Source organism: Gracilinanus agilis, chromosome 2, assembly GCF_016433145.1.
Source record: "Gracilinanus agilis isolate LMUSP501 chromosome 2, AgileGrace, whole genome shotgun sequence".
Taxonomy (NCBI): Eukaryota; Metazoa; Chordata; class Mammalia; order Didelphimorphia; family Didelphidae; genus Gracilinanus; species Gracilinanus agilis.
In genome coordinates, this window is record NC_058131.1 from 224,436,572 (window position 1) to 224,463,558 (window position 26,987).

The 26,987-nt window shown below is 37.8% G+C and overlaps 1 protein-coding gene across 1 annotated transcript in view; it reads right to left on the minus strand.

Moving 5' to 3' along the window:
* Positions 1-1,254: 1,254 nt before the first annotated feature.
* Positions 1,255-26,987, minus strand: part of TTC27 (tetratricopeptide repeat domain 27) — a 244,492-nt gene continuing 218,759 nt past the window's right edge. Inside the window, exons 17-20 of the mRNA XM_044663689.1 lie at positions 17,889-18,086; positions 10,629-10,740; positions 5,793-5,893; positions 1,255-1,526 (exon numbers count right to left, since the gene is read on the minus strand). Of these exons, the coding sequence (XP_044519624.1) occupies positions 1,404-1,526; positions 5,793-5,893; positions 10,629-10,740; positions 17,889-18,086 (534 nt within the window). The 3' untranslated portion in view covers positions 1,255-1,403. The remainder of the gene's footprint in view (positions 1,527-5,792; positions 5,894-10,628; positions 10,741-17,888; positions 18,087-26,987) is intronic.

The following is a 26,987-nucleotide window of genomic DNA, read 5'->3' on the forward strand; positions in this document are numbered from 1 at the left end:
AACTATAAGCAGGAAAATTCCTGTGCTTCCTTGCATTCCTTGTTAAGGCTGAGGAAAGGGTAGCCCTGCGACTTCAAAGGCTAATGATAAGAAAGATCCTTGAGAAAATTATCCTCCTTGGATTCTCCCCTAGGTTTCAAGATGGACACAGAGACATACATATTTTGGTTATGTCCTGATATCATCAATTATAATCTAGGACATCTACTTGCCCCTTAAACTATGCCCACCTAAACTCTATGTCTTCAGGATATAAAACACCACTCTGAACCCCATTAGGTGACCAACACCCATACTTCTGCCTAAATTCATACCCTCCTGAGTCACATAGCATCTGTAAATAGTTTTTATAAACCCTGGAAATCATCCCTTTGAGGAGGCAGTATCCCATTTCGCTGACCTCTCCTAGCCAAATTCAACATGAATTTCAAATTAATAAATTTCTCTTTTTATTTCTAAGCTAAGTAAAAGTCTTACATCCTTGCAAAGGGAACCCATCTTGAACCCCAGGTGCTCACCTCTAGCCCCCCACAACAAACACACACAGACACACACACAGACACACAAAATCATGCATCCTTGAAAAAACGCCATGTTTCATAGTAACATTTGTGCAAACTGAGATAGATATAAATATAGATATATGTAATATGTATAGACAGCCTGGTCATTAGTTACTCCTAATAGTTTAGTCAGAATTCAAGTTAAACATATTCTTATTTTCCCAAGTCCATGTTTCTCATTTTGACAAACATATACTCTTCTGACACAACCACATAATATTCAAGAAGCATAACGATTTCCATCTCTGATCTTGTTTTTTAAAGTAACTTTTGGACAACATAGAAGCCAATTTAATAACTCCACAAACTAGTAGTCATCTCCCACTCCACCCAATGCCAATCCCCCAATTTCAACCATTTTTTTCCAAATAACAATCCAATTAATGTTCAGCTGAGACAACAAACTCCATGCCACAAAGGGAGTCACCATTTACTCCCTCATAGTGCTCATAACATTACATGAACAATAAAATATACTTTATCTCACAGGCCTAGATCCTTATAAAAAGGGGTGGGAAGCCCATTTCTAAAACTTGAGGGGGCTAGGAAAATCTTAGGGGCAGGGTGGAGAACACAGAACAACAACAACAACAACAGCAGCAGCAGCAGCAACAACAACAACAACAATAAGGATTTTTTTTAATAGTTGCTTTATGTTAACAACAACAACAACAACAATAAGGACTTTTTTAATAGTTGCTTTGTTAACAACAACAACAACAACAATAAGGATTTTTTTTTAATAGTTGCTTTATGTTACAAATCCATAAGTGTGACTATAGAGGAACAGATATCTTGCTGGGTAAAAGCTTCTCTCTCCAGTGCTTGTCCCATGACAACTCAATACTGATTCCTCAGTTGATTGCTCATGTCTTGGAGTTCCGTTATCAGAGTGTCTATGGTGGTCATTTCCTCAGCTAATTCAGGAGAAATCTCACCACTTGCCAAATCCACAAAATGTTGCTGCAATGTTTGAAAAAGAAAGCACACACATTTTATTTCTTATATATCACCTAGATAACCAACCCTTACCCACTGCTTTTCTCATGCCATTTATTTGCCCAAAAATGTTAGGAGTCTCAGGAGAGAAGAAGTTTGGAGAAACCACTGTAGGGGACAGAGAATCAATCAGGGAAGGAGAAAAGGGTTGTCCTGTAGCAGTGAAGATCCAGCTGAGATCAAAAATGCAAATTTGCATCTTTCCCAATCTGCCTAGCAGTTAGTGCCTCTTAATCTCCTTAAATTAGCTTTTATTTATTTAGCTCAGGACAGGTTGTCTTCTACCCCATCCCCTCAACAATGGAATAGAAACCTCCAGGAAGACAAGTACTGTTTCCTTTTTACATTTTTACATCCAAAATTTAGCACAAAGTTTTGCACTACTTAATAAATACTTTTTGAATTGAACACTAGTAAACTCAAAATCACAGCTATGCAACCTTCTCAAGTAGTGTAGCAACCAGCACTACCGAGGGTGCAGACAAGGTGGATAATGGTGGGAACCCAGGTTAAAGTCTAACAAGTTATGAGCAAGGCTTCAAGGGTAGAAAAGAATGTACAGTTGAACTGATCCATCAGAACGTAAAGACGCAGAAGAGAGAAAAGTGACAGCAAAGCAAGAGTGAGTGGGAGAGCAAGGAGGAACTGAAGAGCTAGAGGTTGTCATTAGGATGAAGAATAAGTTTGGGAGAGAGGAAGAAAGGAGGTTTGAAAGACAGATTGAAATCCAAGAGAGGAGTTTTGGTGTTCAAGATGACAAAAAGAAAATCCTCAAAGTGACTGAGGCATTGTAGAGATAGGAGTTATGGGAGTTGAAAAGATTGATAAATTGGAAGGCCAGGATTTACAAAGAAAGGGTCATTTACTTACAGAACCATGTGCACAAGGATGACAGGACAGATGGGAAAACTAAGTCAGGAACTAAAATCCTAGAGAAAGAGGAGCAACCCAGAAGTGGGTGGATAGATAATAACAATGAGGATCCTGACAGATGATGCAAACGCATGCAATGAACCTCAGAGAAAAAGTAGGTGAGAGGTAAAACAGAGAGAAAAGGAAGCAGAGAAAAAGGAATATATAGACTCTTTCCTCCAAGTCCAGTGTGGTTTGGGGGTTTAATTCAATCCAACAAGCATTTAAGTGCCTTCGATGTGCCAGGACCTTAGGGTAAGATGTTAGGGGCAAAAGAAGTATCTAAAAAAAGTGCAAACAATTCAAGGGAAACAATATGTACAAAGAATAATAAAAAATAGAAAAAGCAAATACATGATACCAGTGAGCAGTAAGGGAGGAGAGTTCTAACAACTGGACAGATGAGAAAAGGCTTTTTGTAGGAGATGGCTCTTGAGCTGAACCTTGAAGGAAGTTGGTAGTTTGTAAGAGGCACATTTGCTTCTATTAACACCTTAGAACTAAGAACATTGTGCTCAATTAGAATTTGAAGTGCTTTCACATGTGTTCTTGGGGCCATACGTTATCTTTGTAAAATAGAGAAAAGGTTCACAGGTAGAGACAACAGTCTCAGAAAGATTAAATGAATTACCTAAAGTCAAAGGGTTGGTTAATAGTAAAGTCTGTAACTAGAATTCAAGTCCTCTCATCCCAGGTTCCAAGTCCTTCCTGACTCTTTTGCTGCCTCTACCAATAACAATATTTTACTAAAGATATTTACATTTCTCTAGCACTGAGTGAGGAACAACTAGACAGCAGAGGGCTTCTTTGTACTGCTGTGTCTCTAGAAGCTCGTTCCCCTATAACTACTCAAAGAGCTATCAGACTAAGTCTATTCAGGCTGGGGGTGCATCCATGTAACCATCCTAATTTCATTTCTACAAAATGTACAAAAATAAGCTCTTCTTTTTAGGTGCCTCTCACTCTTCAAGTGAGTTTGTTACCTCAATTTATATGAGAAGGGAAAAGAGGCATGTCTCTATTACTAAATCATACAATTGGAAACCCCAAACTAATATACCTTTTTTCCCCATGATCCAATGAGACTGAATGAGAGAAAAATCTAACCCAGATGGTCTTTCCAGACCTCATATCCCATTTGGCAACTCCATCATCACAAAGCAAGATGATGTGGCCAAATGAGAAAATTCACATAAATATAGGGTTATGCTAATGTAGTTCTTCAAGACATTAGACTAATAAAGTAGAAATTTTACACAGAATGATGGAAGGCACTTCCACTGGAAGGTAGAAAACAAGTGGAATAAAAAAATGCATATAAAAATACAGCTGCTTTCAAACTCATTTGGAAGTTCTTACTATGGGTAATACATATTCACTGTCAGTAAGGCTATTACCAATAACCAAATTAATCTTGGAGAAATTATACTAGTTTAATAAAAATCAAAACTTTTTTTCAATTATTCACTAGCCTGTTCTGATTGTTTTGATAATTAATAGAAAAAAATCCAAAATTTTATACTTTCAGACTGAATTTTTCTTCAAAAACCTAAATTCTTATTTTTCAATTCTGGAAAATTTTATGTGACTGCAGTACTAAATAGATGTTAAATTTGATTTTTTAAAGACAGTCACAAATGTTTTCCAGTTTGGAACATAAATGTAATACCTTAATTCCTCAGAACAAAATCTTCAAAAAAATTTTTATTAATCATCCATCACATGTTATGGTCTTGAAAAGAATGTGCATGAACCATGGTTTCTCAAAATTGCAGGATACATCATAGACATGGTGGCACAATCATATACCAAGAATGGTTTTTTAGTTTTTGCTGCTATTTTTCATTATTTAATGTAATACCCTTAATGTGAACATGAGGAAAGATGAACACTAGGGACTCTCATGGTATCCCATTAGATCAAGTACTTAGTAAATACTCTCTGACTAAAGAGGTAAGAAAGTGATAGACAAAAATGATAGAAGAAAAGGAAAATAATTAAGAGAACTAGTTCAGCATGGCAATGAAAGAAAAGATGAAGACTTTGCCTAGAAACTGTTCCATTTCAAATGTTTTTACATTTTTTCCTAAAAGGATGGGGTCCTTCAAGCAGAATTTGTGTGAGGGCACTTACTGACAGCAAAGCTAAGTGGTAAAATACGAGACTCCAGATGCTGTGAAGGAAGTTCATGAATAATCTTTGGAATTATATTTTTTTTTTAAAATACAAAAAACCCACCTTCTACCCAAATGATGAATTTCTGAGGAAGGTGAGGTTGTATCTAAAGGCTGTGGCTATAAAACCAAATCCTGACTGGAACAATCAGCTACTAAGTGGCTTCTGGTTGCCAAGTGTACCTAAGATAAACTTTGATCTTGCTTAGGGAATCCTGATGGGGGTAAAACTAGGTGTAGCCTCGCTCTTTGAAGGGAGGGTCTATAAAGAGAAGGTGGGTAGGGGGGGGAAAAAAAGACTTTTTTCTGCAAATATTTCAGGTATCTAGTTCTGAGAAGGTTGCAGACAAGGTATTAAGTAAAATAGTTAAACCAGCTATTTATCAGCCAAAGAGGTAAAAAAAAATGCCTCACTTTGATAAGGAGCAAAGGAGTTAGTGAAAAGACCTTTCTGAAGAGGCTTTTTACCAAACAAAGAGTCATACCTCCCTCTCATGAGTATACCCTAAAAAGGTATCAGTAGTCAGTCAGTTGGTGACCCAAGATTAAGTAACTATTGATAAAAATTTTTAAAAATATATACAGAAAAAGAACAAAGACATGCTTAGGTATTACATTCCTTCATATTTTGTTTCCAGTGCTACTTTGTTTAAGGTTAGTCAACTTCATTCCTGTTTAATCAATATGGATTAATAAAACATTTTCTTTTCTAACACATTACTTATTTGAAGTTCTAGTTCATTGTTACAATATAAATTAATAAACAATCATACTTTTGTGGAAAAGCCAACAGACTAATTGTGTGCCTCAGTTTCTGAGTCTAACTTCTCAGGCTTTACTATCACAACTAATAGGTGTTTCACAAATTGTGAAGTATTATACTAGTGTAAACTATCACCATTATCATGATCATTTTACTATTTGGTGGCAGTTTTTCAAACTGCAGACTTTGAGCCCAAAAGTAACCAATTCGCCTCAAGAGGACATTTCCTCAAAATTCCCAATGTATTTCAGTGCTAGAAATCTCTCCTGGGCTCCACGAGGATGCCTGATTTGGAAGAGAAGGAAGGGTTTAAAAGCAATCATTCAGATTTAAGGACCATTTATAGACAGTGTTTCTAAAAAATGAATCATCCAGCCTCACCTTCGCTTTAGAAGACAAGCCACGCAGGTGGAGTCGAGCCGATGAAAGCACTTGTACTGCTTCTTGGGGATCTGATTTGTTCTTACTGCACTTCAAAGTCACTGGATGTTAAATATGAAATGGACAGTCATCAAAATTGAATAAGGAGCACATGTGCTATCAACAGCAACTCTTAATAACAGCACTAGATCCAACAGCCTTCAGAGAGTATTTTAACAGAAAAACATAATTGGAAGTGTGGAAAAATTACCATAATTTCCTCCATAATTTCAAAGAAAATTTACTGCTAGACTATGATTTCTGAAGAAGTTCAACACTGATGAATCACCATCTCCTTCCTAGAAGCAGCTACAACCATAATTTCTCCTACCAGGCTAAATAGGTCATAGGATTATATGTTTACAGCTAAAAAGGTCCTTAGAGGTCATTTTTTCACTCCTCTCATTTTAAAGATGAATGAACTGAAACCAGGGAGCAGTTAGATGGCTCAATAGATAGAGAATCAACACCTAGAGATGGGAGGTCCTGGGTTCAAATCTGGTCACAGGCACTTCCTAGCTGGATGACCCTGTGCAAACCACTTAATCTTGATTACTTAGCCCTTACCACTCTTTTGCCTTGAAACATATTAGTATTGATTCTAAGATAGTAAACAATACTCCACCTGTCTCATTTCTAAATCTGGTCATGAATACACAGAAACAAGCATTGAAAAAATATTCCAAAGACAACACTAGTGGGGATTTGGGGAATGCCAATAGATATTCTTCACTGACATAATGACTATTATGAAAATAGGGAACACTTTGAAATAGCATGCAAAAATATATTGTGGGTTTACATCGAATTCCTCTTTGTGTTATTTAGAATTTCTGGGGTTCTATTTAGAAATATTAAGCCTCAAGATATGTAGATCTATGACAAACTTCCTGTAGACATGTGTGGGACTTTGAAACTACATTTTCTGTGATCCAATGGGTTTCTGGTTTTGGACGTGGTGATGTCTCCAACGTATATAGTGCAGCTAAAATTCGGAGGTCGGGCTTGAAACAATCTCTTTGGTATGAAGGAGACAATATGGGAGGAGGTACATACTGGTGGCATTTTAAAAAATAGTCAGGTGTGGTCTTATATATTTTACCAACACGGCCATGGTAAATAAAATATTAGTTTTCCTCATAATATCATTTTTAATTGTTACATCTTCCACCCAAAACTGTAAAGAATGACTCAAAACAATACAGATGACTAAACTGTGCCAGACTCTTGTGCAAAAATGCTCAAATCCTACGGTGAGGTTGCCATTACAGTCTTTTAAAGGTTTGATCTGACTACGTGGGGTGCATTATGCACAAAAGAAAGATGCTCATTTTTCCCTTGGAAAGCAAGTGATTGGGGATGGATAAAGAGAAGGATATTCAAGTAAAAACAGTAATGGGAAATCAGTTCTTACTCTCTATTGGCAAATGAAGTTTCCATTGACTCAAAAATATGTATAGATAAGAACATAAGTTCATATTTCAACAGCTGTTCTTTCTGTGGTTGCAAAGAATTAGAAATTGAGGATTTGTCCATCAATTAGGGAATGGCCAAACAAGCTGTGGTATATGATTGAAATGGAATACTACTATGCTATAACAAGTACTAAAAAAATTGATTTAAAAAAAAAACAAAACCTGGAAAGACTTACATGAACTAATACAGAGTGAAGTGAGCAAAAAGTGAGAACTTTTTGTACACAGTAATAGCAGTATTATAAGAGGAACATTTATGAATGACTTAACTTTTTTTGACTATTCTTTTTTTTTCTTTTTGACCCCTACCTTCCATATTAGAATCAATACTATGCATGCATTGGTTCTAAGACAGAAGAGCAATAAGGGCTAGGCACTGGGGGTTCAGTGACTAATCCAGGGTCACACAGCTAGGAAACAACTGAGGCCAGATTTGAACGCAGGACCTTCCATCTCTAGACCTGGCTCTCAATCCACTGAGCCATCTAGCTTCCCTCTGACTTAGCTATTCTTAGCAATATAGTCCTAACATAATCTTCAAGGACTCACGTTGAAAAATGCCATCCAAACAGAGAAAGAAGTGAAGAAATGTGAATGCGGACCTTGACATACTAAATTTCAAGTTATTTCTTCATTTTCCTATTGTTTGTTCTAGTTCTCTTTCACAAAATGGCTATATAGAAAAAACATTTTACACTATTACACATGAAAAATCTATACTAGATTGCTTGCTGTCTCAGAGGTGGGGAAGAGAGGAAGAGCAGTTAAGGAAGGTGAGAATTTGGCTCGAATTTAAAAAGGTTAAAAATGTTTTTCTCATATAATTGAGAAACAAAATAAAATATTTTAAAATAAATTTTAAAAATTAAAAAACCCAGTCTGGAGGAACTGTATATTTATTTTAAAGCTGCGTAATTATAACCAATAATAAATAGCTAAATGAAGAAATTGCTGAAGGGAGTTATAGCTAGGGACTGGATCCATGATTTCTTTGATGTAAGGAACTTCCAGATGAAGAAACTGACCAACTCTGATAAGTTCCTTCTCTATGAGCTAAGGCATATCAGTCTAGATTTGAATTAAGGCATTCCTTACTCCAAGGTCAGCTCTCTTTTCACTATGCCATGATTCTTCTCACTGCTAACTTGGGCTTATTTCTAAATTATTAATGAAACTTGTGCATTTATACCTCTGAGGTTTTAAAAAGCAATTGCCTGGGGGGCAACTGGGTAGCTCAGTGGATTGAGAGCCAGGCCCAGAGACGGGAGGTCCTAGGTTCAAATCCGGCCTCAGACACTTCCCAGCTGTGTGACCCTGGGCAAGTCACTTGACCTCCATTGCCCACCCTTACCACTCTTCCACCTATAAGTCAATACACAGAAGTTAAGGGTTTAAAATAAAAATAAAAAAATAAAATTAAAAAAAAAGCAATTGCCTGGTGATCACAAAGACATCCTGAATTTTTGTCCTCAAAGATTTCCTGAAAGAATCTTTGCTGACTAGCTGAAGAAAAGAACAATAAAAGTATCCCATTTGTTGTGCATAAATCTGCATTATGTCATTTTCTCAAGAACTTAATAATAATTACATTCATTTGAATACACAGAGAACATTTTTTGCAAGGAATGTTGAACGGATAGTGTATAGAGCAGTGATGGGCAAACTATAGCCCGGGGGTCAGATAAGGCCCCCTGAAATGTTCTATCTGGCTGCTGGACATTATTCCTAATTTGAGGAATACGAGTAGGATACAATACAATGAAACTTTGAAAGAGTTGCCTTAGAAACAGATTGACAGATGAGCCTTTCCTTTCCTTTGGCCCCCTCTTTAAAAAGTTTGCCCATCACTGGTCTAGAGAATTTCTGAAATGATAGACACAAGGTAAACAGGCAGGAATGGATGTGATTTGCTTGGTGAAGGAAGTGCCTGTATGAAAGGACAGATTTTTAGTTATGTAATATAGTCATCAGAAAATCTTTGTTTACTGGGACTTCAGACAACTACTGTACTTTCTTTGGAGTTGAACTAACTGCCTAGGCCTCACCTGCTTAATTACAAAGTTTAAAGAGGTTTATACAAGTCATTAGATTTAGTTGAGATGTCAACAAATACTTCATTATCAACCTGGTTCAGGAAAGGTTTGAGAAAGAAATCTAATCCCAGGTGGAATGGAGAGCAGGGAGGAGTTAGGCAAGAACCTAAGACAGGGCATCTGGACAGCTTCCTAATCCCCTGATTCAGGTCTTCAAAATGTGACTTCACTGTATTATTGGATGTGGATTCCCAGGACATCAGATACACCCATACTGAAATACAAGTCAAAAATACACATTCCTAAGGCCAAAGGGCAGATTTTTGGAATATCTTCTTTTCTATCCCCGCCCACTAGTATAAATAATAAAATGTTGACAATCTGGGAATCACTGGCAATACAAACGTACACGCACCAAACAAAGTGAGCTCCATGGGAGTATGTTTTCATCTTTTGGATATCTCACAACAATTAATAAGCTGGGATGCCTCTAACAGCCTGCAAATTCTCATAAGGTGAATATATTACTTTATAAGTGCATAAAAGGAAGCAAAAAGCTTGCTTAATATTTTTATTTAAATAAAAATTAGCCATCAAACAGGTTTTCTATAAAAGAGGCCAAATTAAAAAAATTTCTTTAAATGGCTTCCAATGAAAATCAATGAAAACAATGGTAATAGCAGCTTACATGTGCACAGCACTCTAGAGATGAAAATAGTTTTCTCATTTAATTCTTCTGGCCACCTCATGAGATAAGCAGGTGAAATATTGAAGATGAGAAAAACAGGCTCAAAAGAAGGAAAATAATTTGCCTAAGAGCATCCAGTTCATATGCTGAGTCCAGGGTTCTTTTCTCAGCACAAATCTCTATAAAACAATAAATTCCAAGCTCTGGTCACTCTGAAAAGTATTCAGTAGAGAAAAATCTCTGGGCAACAAATTACTTGACAACCAATTAAGTTATAAAGTAAATAATGCAATTGTTTAGCAACTAGGTGGTACAGTGGATAGAAAAAGAATCTTAGAATTAGGAAGACCTGAATTCAAATCCTGCCTCAAACACTTACTAGATATATGACTCCAGATACTATGCTTCGGTTTCTTTATTGGCAAAATGCAGATAACAAAACCCCCTACATTCTAAAGTTGTTGTGAGGTAAGTGAGCTAAAAAAAAATTTTAAGGATTTTTCAAACCTTAAAACATTCTATAAAAGCTAGTCATTATCACCAATGAGGTTCATAAAAGTGAGACATAACTATAAAATGTTGCTGTATATGAAAAATATACCTTGCGCAAGTTCTAAGGCCTTTTTAATGATTTCCTTGAATGAAACAATGTCTTTCTCCCAAGAATTGGACTGGGTATCACATTTATAAGCCTTAGTGAGAAACTGGAGGGCCTGGAGAAAGAAAAGATGCAACATTATCAGCAAAACAAAAATTTCTCCTTTAAACTTTGCATTTCCTAGAAATAACATGGAATGAATTCTAACCTGAAAAACTGCATTTGTGCAATACAGTCTGTTCTCTGTTATTCACCTCAATGAAGGAGCCTAGAAGCACATACAACAGAAAATAGCTACTAATACATAGAACCATCTAGGCACGCTGGGCTAGATCCTCCTCTTTGGAAAACAAAGAAGGGTACTAGCCACCCAAAGTTTGCATAATCAACCAAGAATTAGGAATGAGATTCAGAGAATATTCTGAAGCTACTGATTGGCATCTGGCCTCCTAGATTTTATATTACTCTACAGTAGTTTCTTTCATTTTCTGCCTGACCTATAATTAGGTCAAAATCAAAGCACTTAAGAAGTCATCCAGATTAATAACTCCCTTATTTTATGTATGAGGAAACTGAAGGCCAAAGAAATTAAGTGTTGGAGTCAGAGAACTTGGGTTTGTAGCCTGACTCTGCCTTACTAGTGTGTAGCCTTGAGAAAGTCACGTTACTGCCTCAGTTTCCTCCTCTGTAATTGGGGGACCCTAGGCTAAAAGATTCAGAGCAGAAAGGAATCTCAGAGATCTCTTCATCAGAGATATAAAAACTGAGGCCAAGAGAGGTGGAAAGACCTGCCCGGAGGTGCGTGGGTAAGAACCAGCAAAGTTAGGAGGTAACCCCGAGGTCCTCCTTACCCCTAATGTTACCCCACTCTCCGACGCTATCCGTACGGTCACGGCTGCATTACGCATTTCAGAAAGCCGGCTAAAGGAGCCAAGGGGAGAGTTTATGGGCAGCATTTAAGGGTCTTAGAGTGATACAAATGATAGCTCTTGGGATAAGGATGAATGCCCAAGGCCAGACATTTAGTGAGGAGAACTGGAAACTAATTATAGTTGCTCATCTGTGACAAGGAAAGTTTAAAATGCGGTGAGGGATGTGTGTGAGTGTGTGCACCATGGGGACAGCAGACTAGACAGAAAGAGTGATGTGGCTAAAGCAGGAATGCATGTATCCTGGCTGCTTTGCAGAGGGATGTTTTGAAGAAAACACTGAAATGAAACGGGCACTTAAAAGCTGGAAGAACTGTGTCTGTCAAGTCAACTCAATTCAACATGTATTTTCAGCCCCCTCTGTGGGCCAGGCACTATGCTGAATGCTGGGGATGCAAAGAAAGCCAAGCCAGTAAACTGCTCTGAACCTGTTTCCTCATACAGAAAATGAAGACAGGTTTACTGCCCTGTTCACAAGGGGCAGCAAGGAAAGGACTTTACAAACCTGTAGAACTTGAGTCGGGCTTTCAAGGCTGGGCAAGTACTCAAGAAATAAATAAGGAAAGCCGGTGCATCCAAGGTACAGAGAGCAGCATGAGCAGAGGCCCAGAGGCATGGCCACGCCAGCGAATGCTTTGGTTCACACTGGCTGGGGCTTCAAGTACCTGGGAACAAGTCATGGGAGAACTCTAGAGGAAAAGGCCTGAAGCCATTGGAAAGCTGAGAGAACACTAGGAGAAAGGGGGAGAGACTATAGGAGCTCACCACAATGCCCCTGAAGGAGCGAAGGCTCCAGGACGAGGCACATGAAGGGCTGAGAAGAATCAGTGAGGAGGATCACTGGGGACCCTCTTCTTGCGGCTCTGTACAGAGAGAGGGTAAGAAACAGTGGCCACAGTGGAGAGAGGGGCTAAGGATGGGGTATCCTCAAGAAGAGGAAAGAATGCCAGCTGAAAAGTTCATAGAGATGAGGGTGCCAGTAGAATGAACTAAATGATGGGAAAAGTGGGTTGAGATAAGGCTGGCGAGGAGTGGAGGTGGTTAGCATAGTGTGGAGGGTCTAGATGCTAGCTCACCAACAAAACTTGACCACTAGGTGGGCAGGTTGATGGCTTACTGATAAGACACCTAGACCTGGCCACAGGGAGGTCATGGATTTGAATCTAGCCTCAGACACCGCCTAGCTGTGTGACCCTGACTAAGTCACTTAAACTCCCCATTGCCTAGCCCTTACCACTCTTATACCTTGGAACCTATAATTCAATGTTGATTCTAAGACAGAAGGTAAGGGTTTTAACAACAACAACAACAACACCAACACCAACAGATTTGATTATTAGGATTTGGGGTCCAATATAAAAAAAAGGAAGATTGCTTCAGTATGATCCACATGCAGAATTTAAAAGAAGATTAAGAAAGTATAGCTGGCCCAGAATCCAGACAAATTTTTGAAACCTGGTGTTCTGTGCCTCCCCCAAACAACCTCCCACTTTCCCCCAAGAGATGTGCTTAAGTTCCTTGGTTAAAAGAACAAGGCCTCACAACCTAATTTTTAGGCCTACAGATAAGATAAGGACAGAGAGCTAGTTGGGTTTCCACACTGATTCTCATTTTTCTGTGATTCAGACCTTAAAAGACCATCGATATTCTGTCTATGAGGACAGGGACAAGATAACTTCCACTCTCATCAGAAAGCATAACTACCTACCTATTCACACCCCTAATTTATTTTCAGGCATTCTTGCCTATCACTTTCCTCTGACTCTTTACTATCTGAAATCATCATATATGCACTTTCTGTCCCTGCATCCAATTTACCCTCTCTTCAGAACAGGAAAAAGGAGGTAGATAAGTCAAAGGCTTTCATTTGTAATACAGTGTGATTGGAAAAACTCTTCATCCCAAAAAACAGACAACTACTTCAAAAGCAAAGTTCATAGAAGGAAAATTTACTCAAACTTCTTTCACCGAAAATGCTAAATTGTAACTAAAATATTGGCCACTCTACTCCTAATTAAGGCAGCCTGATGGTACAGTGGAAAGATGCCTAGATTTGGAACCAAAGGTTCTCAGATCAAACCTGCTTCTGTCACACACTACTCACAGAACCTTTGGTAAATTAGTGAATCTCTAAGCATCTCAGTTTTCCACTCTGTAAAATGAGGGATTTGTTTTTCCACAAATAAAACCAAGGCAGCTGAAGAGAGAAGGGAAATAGTGTAATGCAGGATTGCTGTAAGAATCTCTTGCATTTGCAAAATCACCTGAAGCAATCCTGGCAGTTAGGGAAACGGAATCTTGACCCAGCCTGGCCCTGGTCTCACAGCAAAACCTTTGGAGCTGGGACTATAAATATCCCTGGAGAACCAACTGTGGGGTTCTGATTTGCTTGACCTCTCCCTTGACATCCTGCTATCCCCTGGATCTCCCCCTTGGGCCCTGGGAGGAGGGAATTTGGTGGGAGGAGAACGTGGGAAATTAGTTTACTTAGGCAGGCAGGGACACTCCTAAACCAAGCCATTACCCTCATTTGTTAATCTGCAAGACTACCCTACATCAGGGCAGTGAAATTTATCCCTGGCTGAGGGGCTGGTTCCCTCAGCCTAACCCTACCTTCTGGGACTCTGCCAGCACTGGTCCCTTCATCCTTAGCAACAGTTTCCCAGACCTTAACCCTCTTCCCTCAGCTTACCCTTTCTTTTAATAAACCCCTTGGCCTTATTCAGAGTTTCAATTGATTCATTTATACCATCAACTAGGGCCAGAGCTGAAGAAGGAAAGATAGCTTTCCCTTGTTTCCTGAGGGACTAAACCAGGGATCCATCTTGCCCAAGTTCACTTCCTGTTAGCTTTCAGTTTCCATCAGGAGGGAAGGGGCATCTCACTCCTCACCTCAAGGAACTTAGAGACAACAGGGAGACTGACTGAAACATCTCAGCTCAGGCTCACACAACCCTGGCTGACCCAAACCAACCTATACTGAAGTTATAGTCTCCCTGCCTAGAAGATTCAACTGGTACCATCCTGGCCTCTATTATAAGCCTCCATATTATCCCATTTATTTATTTATTACAATAGTTAACTGAAGAAAAAAACAACAACTTTGCACTGAGTTTCTCCAATAAAGGTTGACTATATGAGATATATAAGAAATTGAATTAAAATAATAAACAACAAATAAACAAACAAACAAATAAATGGATGAATAGTGGTGATGAGTTGAAATAATAACTTAAAAATAATAATAAATTATTTTTAAATTAAAAATAAAATTCAAACATAAAAGCCATTTCTCAATAAATAAATAATCCATCAAAAGAAAATAAAAGGTAATTCTCACAGGAAGAAATTCAATAACCATATGAAAAAATGATCCAAATAACTCAAGAGATTCACATGGAAACATCCTTGAAGTCTTATTTCACAGATTGGCAAAGATGACCAAAAAAAGGAACTTTTAGTGCACCAGTAAATTGATCAGGTCATTCTGGAAAGGAATCTAGAACTATTCTCCCAAAAAGGAGCTATATTGTGCCTATCCTTTGAACCAGTGATATCACCAGACCTAAACCCCAAAGAACAAGGAAAAAAACTCACATGTACAAAAATAAAGTGGTCGTTTTTGCTGTACCAAAGAATTAGAAAAAAAGGGAACTCCCATCAACTGAGGGATGGCTAAAAAAATGGTATATGAACGTAATAGAATAGCATTAGCCATAAGAAATGACAAAAGATGGTTACAAAGAAGCCTAGGAACCTGTATTTACTGTTGCAATGTGAAGTGAGCAGAATCAAAAGAATAATTTATTCAATAATAACAGCACTGTAAAGAAAAAACAACTTTAAAAGATATAGGATCTTTGATCAATGTAATGACTAATCATGATTTAAGATTCAAAAGAACTGGTGATAAAGCATGCTACTCATCTCCTGACAGGGGATAACAGATTCAAGAAGTAGAATAAGAAACATATTTTTGGACATGGCCAATATGTGGATTTATTTTGCTTTACTTCATTCTGCACTTACTTGTTATAAAGAATGATGTTTTCCCTTTTCTATTTGGAGAAGGGAATTTTGGAGGAAAAAGAAAATTTAGTGTTGTATTGTAAAAAAAAAAATTTTTTTTTAAGAGTCACTGAAATATCTTAAAAATGTACACAAAAGGAAAGAAGGAAATTTTGAGAAAACACAGATAAGCAGAACAATCTGCAAGCTAAATTTATTATCTTTTTTTTGAAAAGCAAGCAGTATGAAATCAGGGCTAGATACAGGAGGTCCTGGGTTCAAATTTGATCTCAGCCACTTCCATGACCCTGGGCAAGTCACTAAACGCCCACTGCCTATCCTTTACCACTCTTCTGCCTTGGAACCAATATACAGCATTGATTCTAAGACAAGGATATATTAAAAAAAAAAAATCAAAAGCAAGCTGCATATTGTAAAGATGGGATTAACTCTCCCCTCACCCATTTTTAGATTTAATCATCAAAAGCATATACACCCCATTTATCCTTAAGTATGGGGAGGTCTATGACCCACATGTGCTTTAGTGGGTGACAAATCAGAAAACCACTGACTACCCCCTGGGTAGTCCTAAGCAAAAGCTAAAGTTGCAATTGGTCCAAATAAAGTGGAAGGAAGGCAGGCACAGGAAATGACGAAAAGAATAGTCTTTAAAAGTGGGAGAAACTTCCTGTGACCAGCTTTTACCTTTGAACTTGACCTTGAAGGAATTCCAGCTTGGGACCTCAGACTGCTCTTGGATTTTCCCTTAGAACTACTACATAGGTGAGTGAAAAAGGCTGACTCCTTTTCCTGGCTTTTCTGGAGGTGCTAGCCTCCAGGGAGGTCCCTTGTCTTAGAAGAGGCATCATGGCTAAAACCCTTGTTTAATTTACCTCTGGGCCCTCTTTGCTGAGGCCTCTGAAGCCCTGCCTGGTTCAGATCAGGATGGAGTAATTAATTATCTACTCTCTCTTATTTCCTTACTTTCACTCTTTCTCCTTTTATAAATGAACTACCATAAAAAAGTCATCCTGATTTGAGTAATATATTTTCAGTGAGCACATTTTTATACATGTAGAACAACCTTTAATTTTTAACCTTTACAATATATTAGAAATTTGCAGATCTTACATAATTCTCTTTTTTCTAATCTACTTTTGTATATAGAAATATTCTTTCTGCTGTTCATTAAATTTAAAAAAATTTTCTTTAGTAAATTAAAGGTGTTAGACTAAATGACTTCAAAGATACTTTCCAGTTCTACATCAATAATATTTAACAAGATCCTAATTTTCAGACAAATTCTCCTTTTGTCTAACCAAGGAAACAGACCAATGTATGTATGAGTTATGTTATATTTGTTGTAACTGTGATATTTGTGGGAAGGTATAGTTATGCCAGTGATCTGTAGAAAGCTGGATTCACTCCCCTCCCCACTGACAGGCTTGAGTGAAAAGAAAGGGGCACTAACTGGCTGAGTACTCCTTGTACTCTCACCCCTCCCACCAAACAGTTAAAGATCAGTTACAAATGGTGGTTGAGACTGTTATCTTCAGATCTCAGTCAGGAAAACTAGGTAAGGCTGAACTCAAAGATATTAACTTTATCTAACCTATTTCCTCACCGGTTTGAGTAAGGAGAAAATAGTAAGCTTGATATCTGAAGCTTTCAGGGACTCAGGAAGAATTTGGTTTTGGGGCTATGTGGCAGGAGGACCTCAGCTTGAGGAGGTGTAATTATTCCCTAAAAAATAGCCAGGCACAGCTCTCAAAAGATGATGGGTTTAATGATAAGTGAGGAAGGGAAGGGAGGGAGGTTTTGTCAAGGATAAAATAAGGTCTGGGAAGCCCTAAACTGTTAGGGTGAAACAGCCCCTCCACCCCAGAAGGGAGAGGTATTCTTTATAGCTAGTTTGCCCTCAAAGTCTAATAATTAATCTTTCCTAATATCTAAATAACAAAAATAATAACAATTGTGCTAGTTGTGCTGTTGCTGGAAAGATCTAGTCTAGCTAAACAGGTTAGCAGCAGAGGAAACTTTAATGGCTATGGATGGATCTCAAGCCTAAAGTTTTCCAAAAGCAATCAAGAACTGGGCTCAGCAAACAGAGTGATCTGCTCACCTCCAACCCCAAGAACCAACTCCCGTAACTGCCTTCAACTTCCCCTTCACCCAGAGTTCTCGGGGGGGGGGGGGGGGAAAGGTCTGGAAATCTGGGTTTGAGGCTTGACACCCTAGTTTGCAGGAATTCCACCCTGCCATTTCAATGTTGCAGTTATCACATTTCAGATTGTGAAAAAGTACCCAGGAGAACTTTAAAAGTTACCTTTTCATTTTCATCAGGATTATCACTCTGACCATTCCCATATATTTGTGCATACAGTCTCCAGATCTCACCATCATTTGTTACTCTGGAAGTTACTCTGCCAAACAATTCTCGTAGTTTCCCTTTCAAGCCAGTTGCAATATCTCCATTACGATCCGCCATCCCATCAATGACTGCCCTGACCAGAATTTTTAGGACCTTAAGAAAAAAATATATAAGTATGCAAATTAGTAAATTACAAAAATATCCTATAATTTTGTGTCAATGTCGGGCTCTAATAAGTTCATTTTTTTTAAATGGTCCTTTCTAGATTATACATGTACTGAGGTCAGAGATTAAGCCCACTATATTCAATGATGACTATCACATTCAAAGGATTAAATCAACTTTTGTTAGAGGACACATATGGACAAGAGGCTAATGATTGGTTCTTTGTGTGGGTGGGATGTCAAGGATCTGTCCTCAAGCTTCAGCATTATATGGGGCTAAGAAGAGCAAAGAGCAACACAGGCATGCTTCAATGCAATATAGATTTCCTCTGTCTCTGACCTTGGGGAAAGGGGGGAAGAAACTATGTTTTTACAGTCCCATGGAAAGGTAGAAGTGGCATTAGAAGTGGCAGAAAGTACCCAAAGGACTTATATATAAGGAAACTAGTAGTTTGAGAAATGAGTCTGGGAACCACTATGAGCACAGGAGTAGTAATGGCGGAGACTTGGAGATTGTCGGGAATAGGCGTGTTTTGTTTGTGCAATATCATGAGATTAGAAAAAAAGTAGAAAAGGTGGAAAGAGAAAGGTCACAACAGGGTTATGCTTAGGACCAAATGGAATATGCAACTGAGCAGAGATAAATATGAATATGGAACATGAAAGCCTTAACAATACATCTGAAAATAGGTATGTGAGCTGAGGAAGCTTTTAAGTATAGAGCTATGTGTTCTAGCTAGGCAGATCAGTGTGTATGTCTGTGTGTGTCTATGACAGGTACTTTAAATAAACAATGTTCAGTGCCCAGAATCAGTCAAAGGGAACATATTTGGCTGAAATGCCTTACGAAAATTTAATAGCACTTTAAAAAAAAATAAAAATCCCTTTTACTATCAATTCTTAGACAGAAGAGCAGCAAAGGCTAGGCAATCGAGGATAAGTAACTTGATCAGGGTCACACAGCTAGGAAGCATGTCAGGCCAAACTTGAACCTAGGTCCTAACTCCAGGCCTGGAGTTCTATCCACTGTGCTACATAGCTGCCCACATAGCACTTTCAATGATTCTAAGCTACTTAACACTAAAAGTCTATTAAAAAAATACCAATATTTTGCTGTTTTCACTATATATAAGAATCATAAAGTATCATAATATTATAAAACCCAAGACAAAAGAATAATAAATCATCCATTAATCCACACACTGTGTTAGGCCATGGGGACATAAAAACAGGAAAATGAAACTGATTTTTGCCCTAATGAAACTTATGAAGGAAGACAATATACACATAAATATATACATAAAATACATACAAAATAAATATGAGGTAAATTTGGGGGAACGAGAGGCACTAGTAGCTAGGGCAATCAGGAAAGGGTTCATTTAAAGGTGTTACTTGGGCAGAGTTTTTAAGGAAACAAACTAAGAAGCAAAATAAAAAGCACCTTCTAAGCCTGGGGACAGCCAGTGCCTAGACATGGAGATGGGAGGTGGAGCATTGTGAATTTCTGTGTGTGTGAAAGTGATAGACAGACAGACAGAGAAAGACAGAGACACAGAAATACAGAAAAATGGGGATGGGGGTGGACAGCAAGAATTCAGTCAGTTTAGTTGAGTTGAACTAGAGAGTGCAAGAAGGGAGAGCACATCATAAAATTAAAAGGGTATATTGGGGCCAAACCAAAGAGCACTTTAAATGCTAATAAGGAAGCCTATATTTGAAACTAGAAGCAATAGTGAGCCACTGGGGTTTATTGGGCAGGGGAGTGATAAAGTCAATTGGATGGAAGATGGACTGGAAGGAAGAGTGACTTTAAGCAGGAAGAACAATTAGGAGGATACTGCAATATAAGCTTGAATTAAGGCAGTAGCTATGTGAGGGGAGGGCCCAAGAACTTGAACATTCCCAAATAAACATCAAAAAAACTCTAAGTGCTACTTCTAGAATGTTAAGCAGATCTTCAGTCAAGGATATATGAAAGAGATGGACTGGAAGAACAAAAGATGAGGCCAGATAGAATGGGAGCTACATAATTGACCTTGGACAAGTCAGTGAATATAGCCTCATTTTCCAAATCTGAAAAATGGCAATAATACTTGTACTATATATCTAACAGGCCTGATGTGAAGAAGAGAGATGCTATGGCATAAGAGCTACAGAGCAGGAATTAAGATAAAATAGACTTACATTCGAATCCCCTCTCTGATATTCTCTATGGTCACAGGAAAGTCAATTAACCATCTAAGCCTCAGATATATTATCTGTAAAACGGGATGACATCTATAGTAACTACCTCACAAGGATGCCAAAATGAATGAGACAATGTGCATGAAATATCTGGAGAATTTTAAAATGCTATTGAAGTATCAGTTTCTGTGTATCTAACAGAATGTAAGCTCCTTGAGAGCAAGGGCTATCTTTTTTGGTCACCATATCCCCAGGGCCTAGTATAGTACTTGGCATGTAGAAGACATTTAATATTTAGAGTATTGCATTGAATTAAGTAACCATTTTAAAACCTTAAAACTGCTATAGAAATATGAGCTATTATTAAATCAAATTCCTACTCTGTAATATTTAAAGCCCAAACTGTACAGATATCCAGCCCCTCTGCAATGGACAGCAAATGTTATGGATCATAGGATTTAAAGCTGGGAAGGACCTCAAGAGATCATGTAGTCCAATCTCCCCTTTATATCTGAGGTTAAGTGAAGGCCACACAACTGGCAATGGCATGCTATTCAAACACTGTGATTTGATAGTCACTGGGGTCACTAAAATAACTTTGTTGGGGAAAAAAATATTTAGATGGTGGGCAAACTACATACTCTTAATCAAGGCAACAGGGGAGTGGCACAGGGGAAATAAGGACAGATTTGAAGCCAGAGAACCTGACAATTGATTAATGTAATATTTTATCTACATTTCCTATTTCTCAGTCTGTCATGGCCCTTGCTTGTCCTTTAACAAAAAACAGCTACTGAGAGAAAGGCAATATGGTATCTACAAAAAGAAATAACATCTGATATATTACAGTTATTTAGAGTGGTAGAAGACTGATCAATTGTGAAGAACCAATGGATGTAATATATTTAAATTTTCCTAAAAGTGTCTCACAAAGCTCCACACCAAAGGCTATCAAGTTAACATAGCTTTTTTAGAACTGGAAGTATTCTTTTATCAAAATGAAGAACTGGCATTGGCTTAGAAACAGGGAATAAAAAGTAGGAATAAAAGCAAGTTGCCTTGGATACTAGCAATGAGATCTTTTTTTTTTTTTTTTTTTTTTTTTTAAAGTAAACCCTTACCTTCTGTCTTAGAATCAATACTAAATATCAGTTCCAAGGAATTAGAGTGGTACGGCTGAGACAGCTGGGGTTAAGCCACTCAATTGTCCATAGGAACTATCTTAACCTTTAGAAATCAGAAAGAATACAAAATGAAATTTCCAAGTTTGAAGATGGCATGAGACTTCCAGATGGTAAAAATGAAGCCCAATGGAAATATCCATTTGTTGTTCATACTCCTGTCGCCTGATCACCCACATGTCTCCATTTATCAATTACCATAAAACTCCTGACACTTTACCCAGCTATTTAATCATCTTCATATTCCAAGCTGCTAGCTTTGCCCAACCTAGTAGGTCTGTATGCTTGGTCTCCTGAGTTTTCATTTTGTCTTACCTCACTCCCCTTCTAAATCTTGACACTAAAAAGAAAGTAGAATTATAGATTTTGTGCTAAAAGGCATCTTAAAGGCAATTTAGTTTAACTCTATTATTTTACAGATGAGGAAGCTGAGGTCCAGGGATGTTTAAATGTACATAAAAGCAATTGTGTTATAATTAATTCTTTGGCCTGGGTAATATGAGCCCATAATTTAATTTTCATCTTTTTTGCCTAAGATGCTAAAAGCAATATTTTCCTCACAAAACCTGAAAAGCTTGGGAGGAAGTAGCCATTCCCAGAGTTTATGATAGATAAAATGAGCAAAAATAGTCAACAGTCTGATAGGCACCCTAAATTTTTTTATAATACTTTAAATTTTGCAAAGTAGTGAGGTACAGGATGCAGTAATGGATAGCTTTCTGGACCTGGAATCAAGAAGAGCCAAATCTGAATTGCACCCCAACTTCCATCCCATCTTCGATATTTTAGGGAAACCACTTCATCTCTTGGAGCCAAAGTTTCTTTATTTGTGATCTGAGGGCCTAGATAGCCATTCAAGTCCCTTTCATCTCTGTATCTTTGATTCTCATTTGACCCTTACAGCTCTCTTGTGAGGTAGGCATTATTTAACCTGTCATTACTCCCACTGAGAAAATTCCTTCTCCCAAATGTTTTCTATAACTTATAAGGTTGGAGAACTGCCTAGGGTACTAAAGTAGTTAAGTGATTTGTCTAGGACTAGAGTCAGTATGCATGAGAGGCAAGACGTGAACCAAAGTTGTCCTAATTCCAGTTATGTCTTGTTGCCTCTCTCTTACAAACATTTTTATTGCTATTTTATAAATGAAGAAACTGAACCTCAGAAAGGCTAAGTGACTTTTTCAGGGTCATACAAGTGTCTCCTCACTTCTAATCCAATGCTCTTTTCATAATACCACACTGTTTCTTTGAAAAATTTGGGAGAAACGGATAAATAGTATACCATTCCTTAATGTTTTATAAGAGAAGCTGGCCCCAGGGAAATGGTAACTGTTCATAACTGATATTCTAACAACATGAAGATTAATGATTCCAATGAGGAAGAATGTACCTCAAGAGGTCAAAGTGAATATACAGGGAACTCAATGACAAATTTAAGACTTTAAAAAGACAAATATAAAAGATAGAAAACATTAACTGAGGATGAACATAAGTGATTGCCAGGATGGTCCCATAAAAACAGTGTTAGGTGGGAATCAGAGGTCAGAATGAACTAAAATGGATAATGACTTTTTTTTAACATATTGGTGGCAAGAGAAAGACTAAATAAGGCAGCATAGGCAGATGAGAACAATTTGTCCCAAGGCCATGAAGGCAGCTGAAATGCTCCATTACAGAGCATTTAGAGCTTGGTCAGATATGATAGATGCCAAAGATATACACTGCATCCTAGGCTGTCTTCAGTTGTCCTGACTTTTTTGTCTTGCCACTGAACTTAAATGACTTCCAAAGAGTGAAGTTGACTATTTTGCACAAGTCTGCCTCAATAAAATATAATTTATTGTAAAAACATCACTCGTGTATTCTTCAAAAACAAAGGATGAACAACAAAGACAACAACAAATACAGGATAAATAAGACTGGCTCAAATTGGATTGTGCAATGAAGATGGCTATAAAAGGTGTTACTCAATACTCATTTATTCTGAATTTTACCTAAGGCTGGGAATAATGGAAAAAATAAATCATAACAATTAATATCTAAGACCAAAAGTAGGAAAGGACTGAAATACCCTCAATAAATTCACATGATAAAGCCCATAATAACTTTATCCCAGAACTCTGATGAAAGAATTGGCAGATTTGATTGCTGAGCTATTGTCAGTGATTTCTGAAAGACTACGGAGAGTAGAAGAGGTATCACAATTATATAATTATATAGTATCCACAGGGTATTAAATGTTCCAATTCCTCCCCCTCCTCCTTCCAAATGGAAGAGGGTAGCATCTTCAAATTTTAGACTTTGTTCTTGGCAAAAATCTAGACCATATTATTGTCAGGAGGCACTGGGATCATCTAGAAAGAGAAGGATTGCTATGAGCAAGAATGATCTCATGAGAAAAAAGTGCTAACCTAAACTTATTTCCTATTTTGTCAGGGTTACTACCTGCAATACTATACAGCAATTCCACTGACAAAATGATACATTTGACAAGGCTATCATGTAATAAGATGGTGAGATGTCAGGGAGAGAAGAGAATTTGGAATAGATAAAATAACTGAAGGGGCTACTAGGTGGCACAGTGGATAAAGTGCCAGGCCTGGAGTCATTGAAACTTATTTTTACGAGTTCAAATCTGACCTGAGACACTTATTAGCTGTGTGATCCTGAGCATGTCATTTAAACTTGCTTTCCCCAGTTTCCTCAATCTATAAAATGTGCTGGAGAAGACAGTGGCAAACCATTCCAGTATCTTTGCCAAGAAAACCCAAATGGGGTCACAAAGGGTCAGGCATGACTAAAATGACTGAATGAAATAACTGAACTCAAAGAATGGTTATTTAATGGATGTCGTGTTACAAAGAGTTCTTTAACATTCCAGCTACATATCACTGGCCTTATGACATTCACTTTTATCACTGAATTGGATGAAAGTAATTGTAACCCATATACGAAATAAAGAAAGATAGATTGGGTTCAATCACACACAAGGACATTAATAACAATGCAATGTGGCTTCTGCCCCCTTCCTGACAAACCTGTTAATATGAATTTGGCTGACTTCTAGATATTCAACTTAATTCACTTGCTATGAAGTATATCAATAAATATATTTAATATAAACATGTTTGTTTTTAAAAAAGGAAAAAATGCAAATGGGATTTGGACCTAAGTACACTAGCAAAGAACAAACCTACATCATCAAAAGAAAAGTCCCAGAAATAGGCACAAAGCTAGCATTTCTTTGGTGAAGACTGTACCCTCTTTCTTTGACCCTCCTTGCTTCTAGATTAGTCTTGTCCTCCCTGCTTGGTTCTGAAACCTGACACAGTCCAAGGACTCTTCTGTTACTATGCCATGAGACAAGCCTGGCACTGGCTTAGGAAGCCCAACACTAGCAGCAGAGACAGCCACTAACCACATCTTTTGTTCTTCTAGAAACCTTGATTTTTTTTTCCCTCCACTGCTTGGTTATTGTTAAGCAAGAATCTTCTGTTTATTGCATTCTAGGAAATAAAGTCCTTCCCTGCTGATACCATATTTGAGATATATATATATATATTTTTTTATATAGATATAGACATATCTTTTGATACCTATATATATACATATATAAAAAAACATGCTTATCAAACTTGTAGAAGATGCAGAACTAGGAGAGAAAACACATAAAATAAATAACTGAGAGAACCAAAAACATTTCAACAGGTTAGAATGATGGGTCAGAGTAAGACTTAGTTCAACAAAGATGAATGTAAAGTCTAACACTTAGAATGAAAAAATAATCTTCACATGGAGAGAATGGGGGAGGTGTGTCTAGACAATCTGAGTGGAGAAAAAGGCTGGAGCTTTTAGGAGTCTAAAAACTCATTAGGAGACATCCATATGACATGGCAACTCAAAAAGGTTGTAAACAGTATGAACAGACATAATTTCCAGAATGAAGGGAATGATTGTAGGTCTCCTAGCTTGATGTCTTTACCTGATTGTCTCTTGTACTTGGATGGAGCTGTCTTCTTCTGATCCTCAACTAAAGTCCCACCTTCTACATGAAGCCAGTCCTCCTCCCCACCATTCCTAGCATCCTCCCTCCCAAACTACCTCTTATTTAACTACACTGTATTTATTTGTACTGGTTCAATTTTTTTGTGTGTGTCTACTTCTATATGAACTACTTGTTTCCTTCATTAGAATGTAAGCTCAAAAATAGAGATTGTTTCCTTCTTTGCATCTGTATCACTAGTGCCTACTGGTACCCAGGACAGAGTAAGCATTTAATAAACACTTATTGATTGATTTACTGATATTCCTTGCTGTTCTTTACCCTTCTCGGGCCACATATCAATTCTGGGTACTCCATTTTAAGGAGGACATTAACAAAATGGCACATGAATCATGAGAGGATTGTAGGCCACAAAAGAAAAGGAGCCAGGGAGGTTAGGATGGAGGAGGACATGATAGCTCTCTTCAAGCCTTTGTGAGGGGTTGTTACACGGAGGAAGGATCAGAGCTCATTTGCTTTCTCTATAGGAAAACCTAGATACAGCCAATAGAAGCTGCAATGAGGCAAGCTTTGGCTTAGTGAGAGGAAAAACTTGTTAACTTGCAGAGCAGTCCAAAATCAATGGAATGAGCTTCCCAGGCTATGGCAGTTCCCCCATTCCTGGAGGTCTTCAGGTAAAAGCTAAAGAACTACATGCCATTCTTGGTCAGATCTAGGTTCCATTTGGTGTCTACTTTTTTTTTTTTTTTTAATTTAAATCCTTACCTTCTGAATTAGAATCAATACTAAATATGGTTCCAAGGCAGAAAAGTGGTTAAGGGCTAGGTAATTGGAGTTAAAGTGATTTACCCAAGATTACCCAGAAATGAAGGGTCTATGCTCATATTTGAACCCAGGACCTCCTGTCTCCAGACCTGGTTTCTCCATCCACTGAGCAACCCAGCTACCCTTTGGTGTTTTCTAAGTACCTTTCTAACTATGATTTTCTGTGGTTGTGTAAAACTGGAAATGTTACTTCAGCTTTGTAATGAACCATTTAAACCTACTGTTTAGCCTGTGAAATGGCCTCAGGCTCTGAATTAGTGAGCACTCAGTGTTTCAACAATAACATGCCATTACATCAGCACCGTACTACTCTTTTATGGGGTGGAAGAACTTATTCTGTCATTAAACAATCACTTAACAGAGATTACTTTTCACAATAGATATCAGATAAACATCTTATTGACTTGTACTAGCTATGCTATTATATTGCTGGTCAGCATTTGGCAGTTACAGGGATCTGCTCTTTATTATCTGCTCTTTATTATCTCCACGCCATGGGTCTTGGCTCTTTCATACAATATACATCTAGGATCTCTGAACCTGGAGAAGGACAGCAAGGAAAAGGCACTAATAGTTGGTTTTCTAGGCTTTTCTGCAGGGGAAAAATCTTTAACTGGGGAGTAACCTGAACTCCACAGTCCTCAGAGTTAATCTTGTTATCTTGTCCCCAGGCCCACACCAGGACTACTACAAT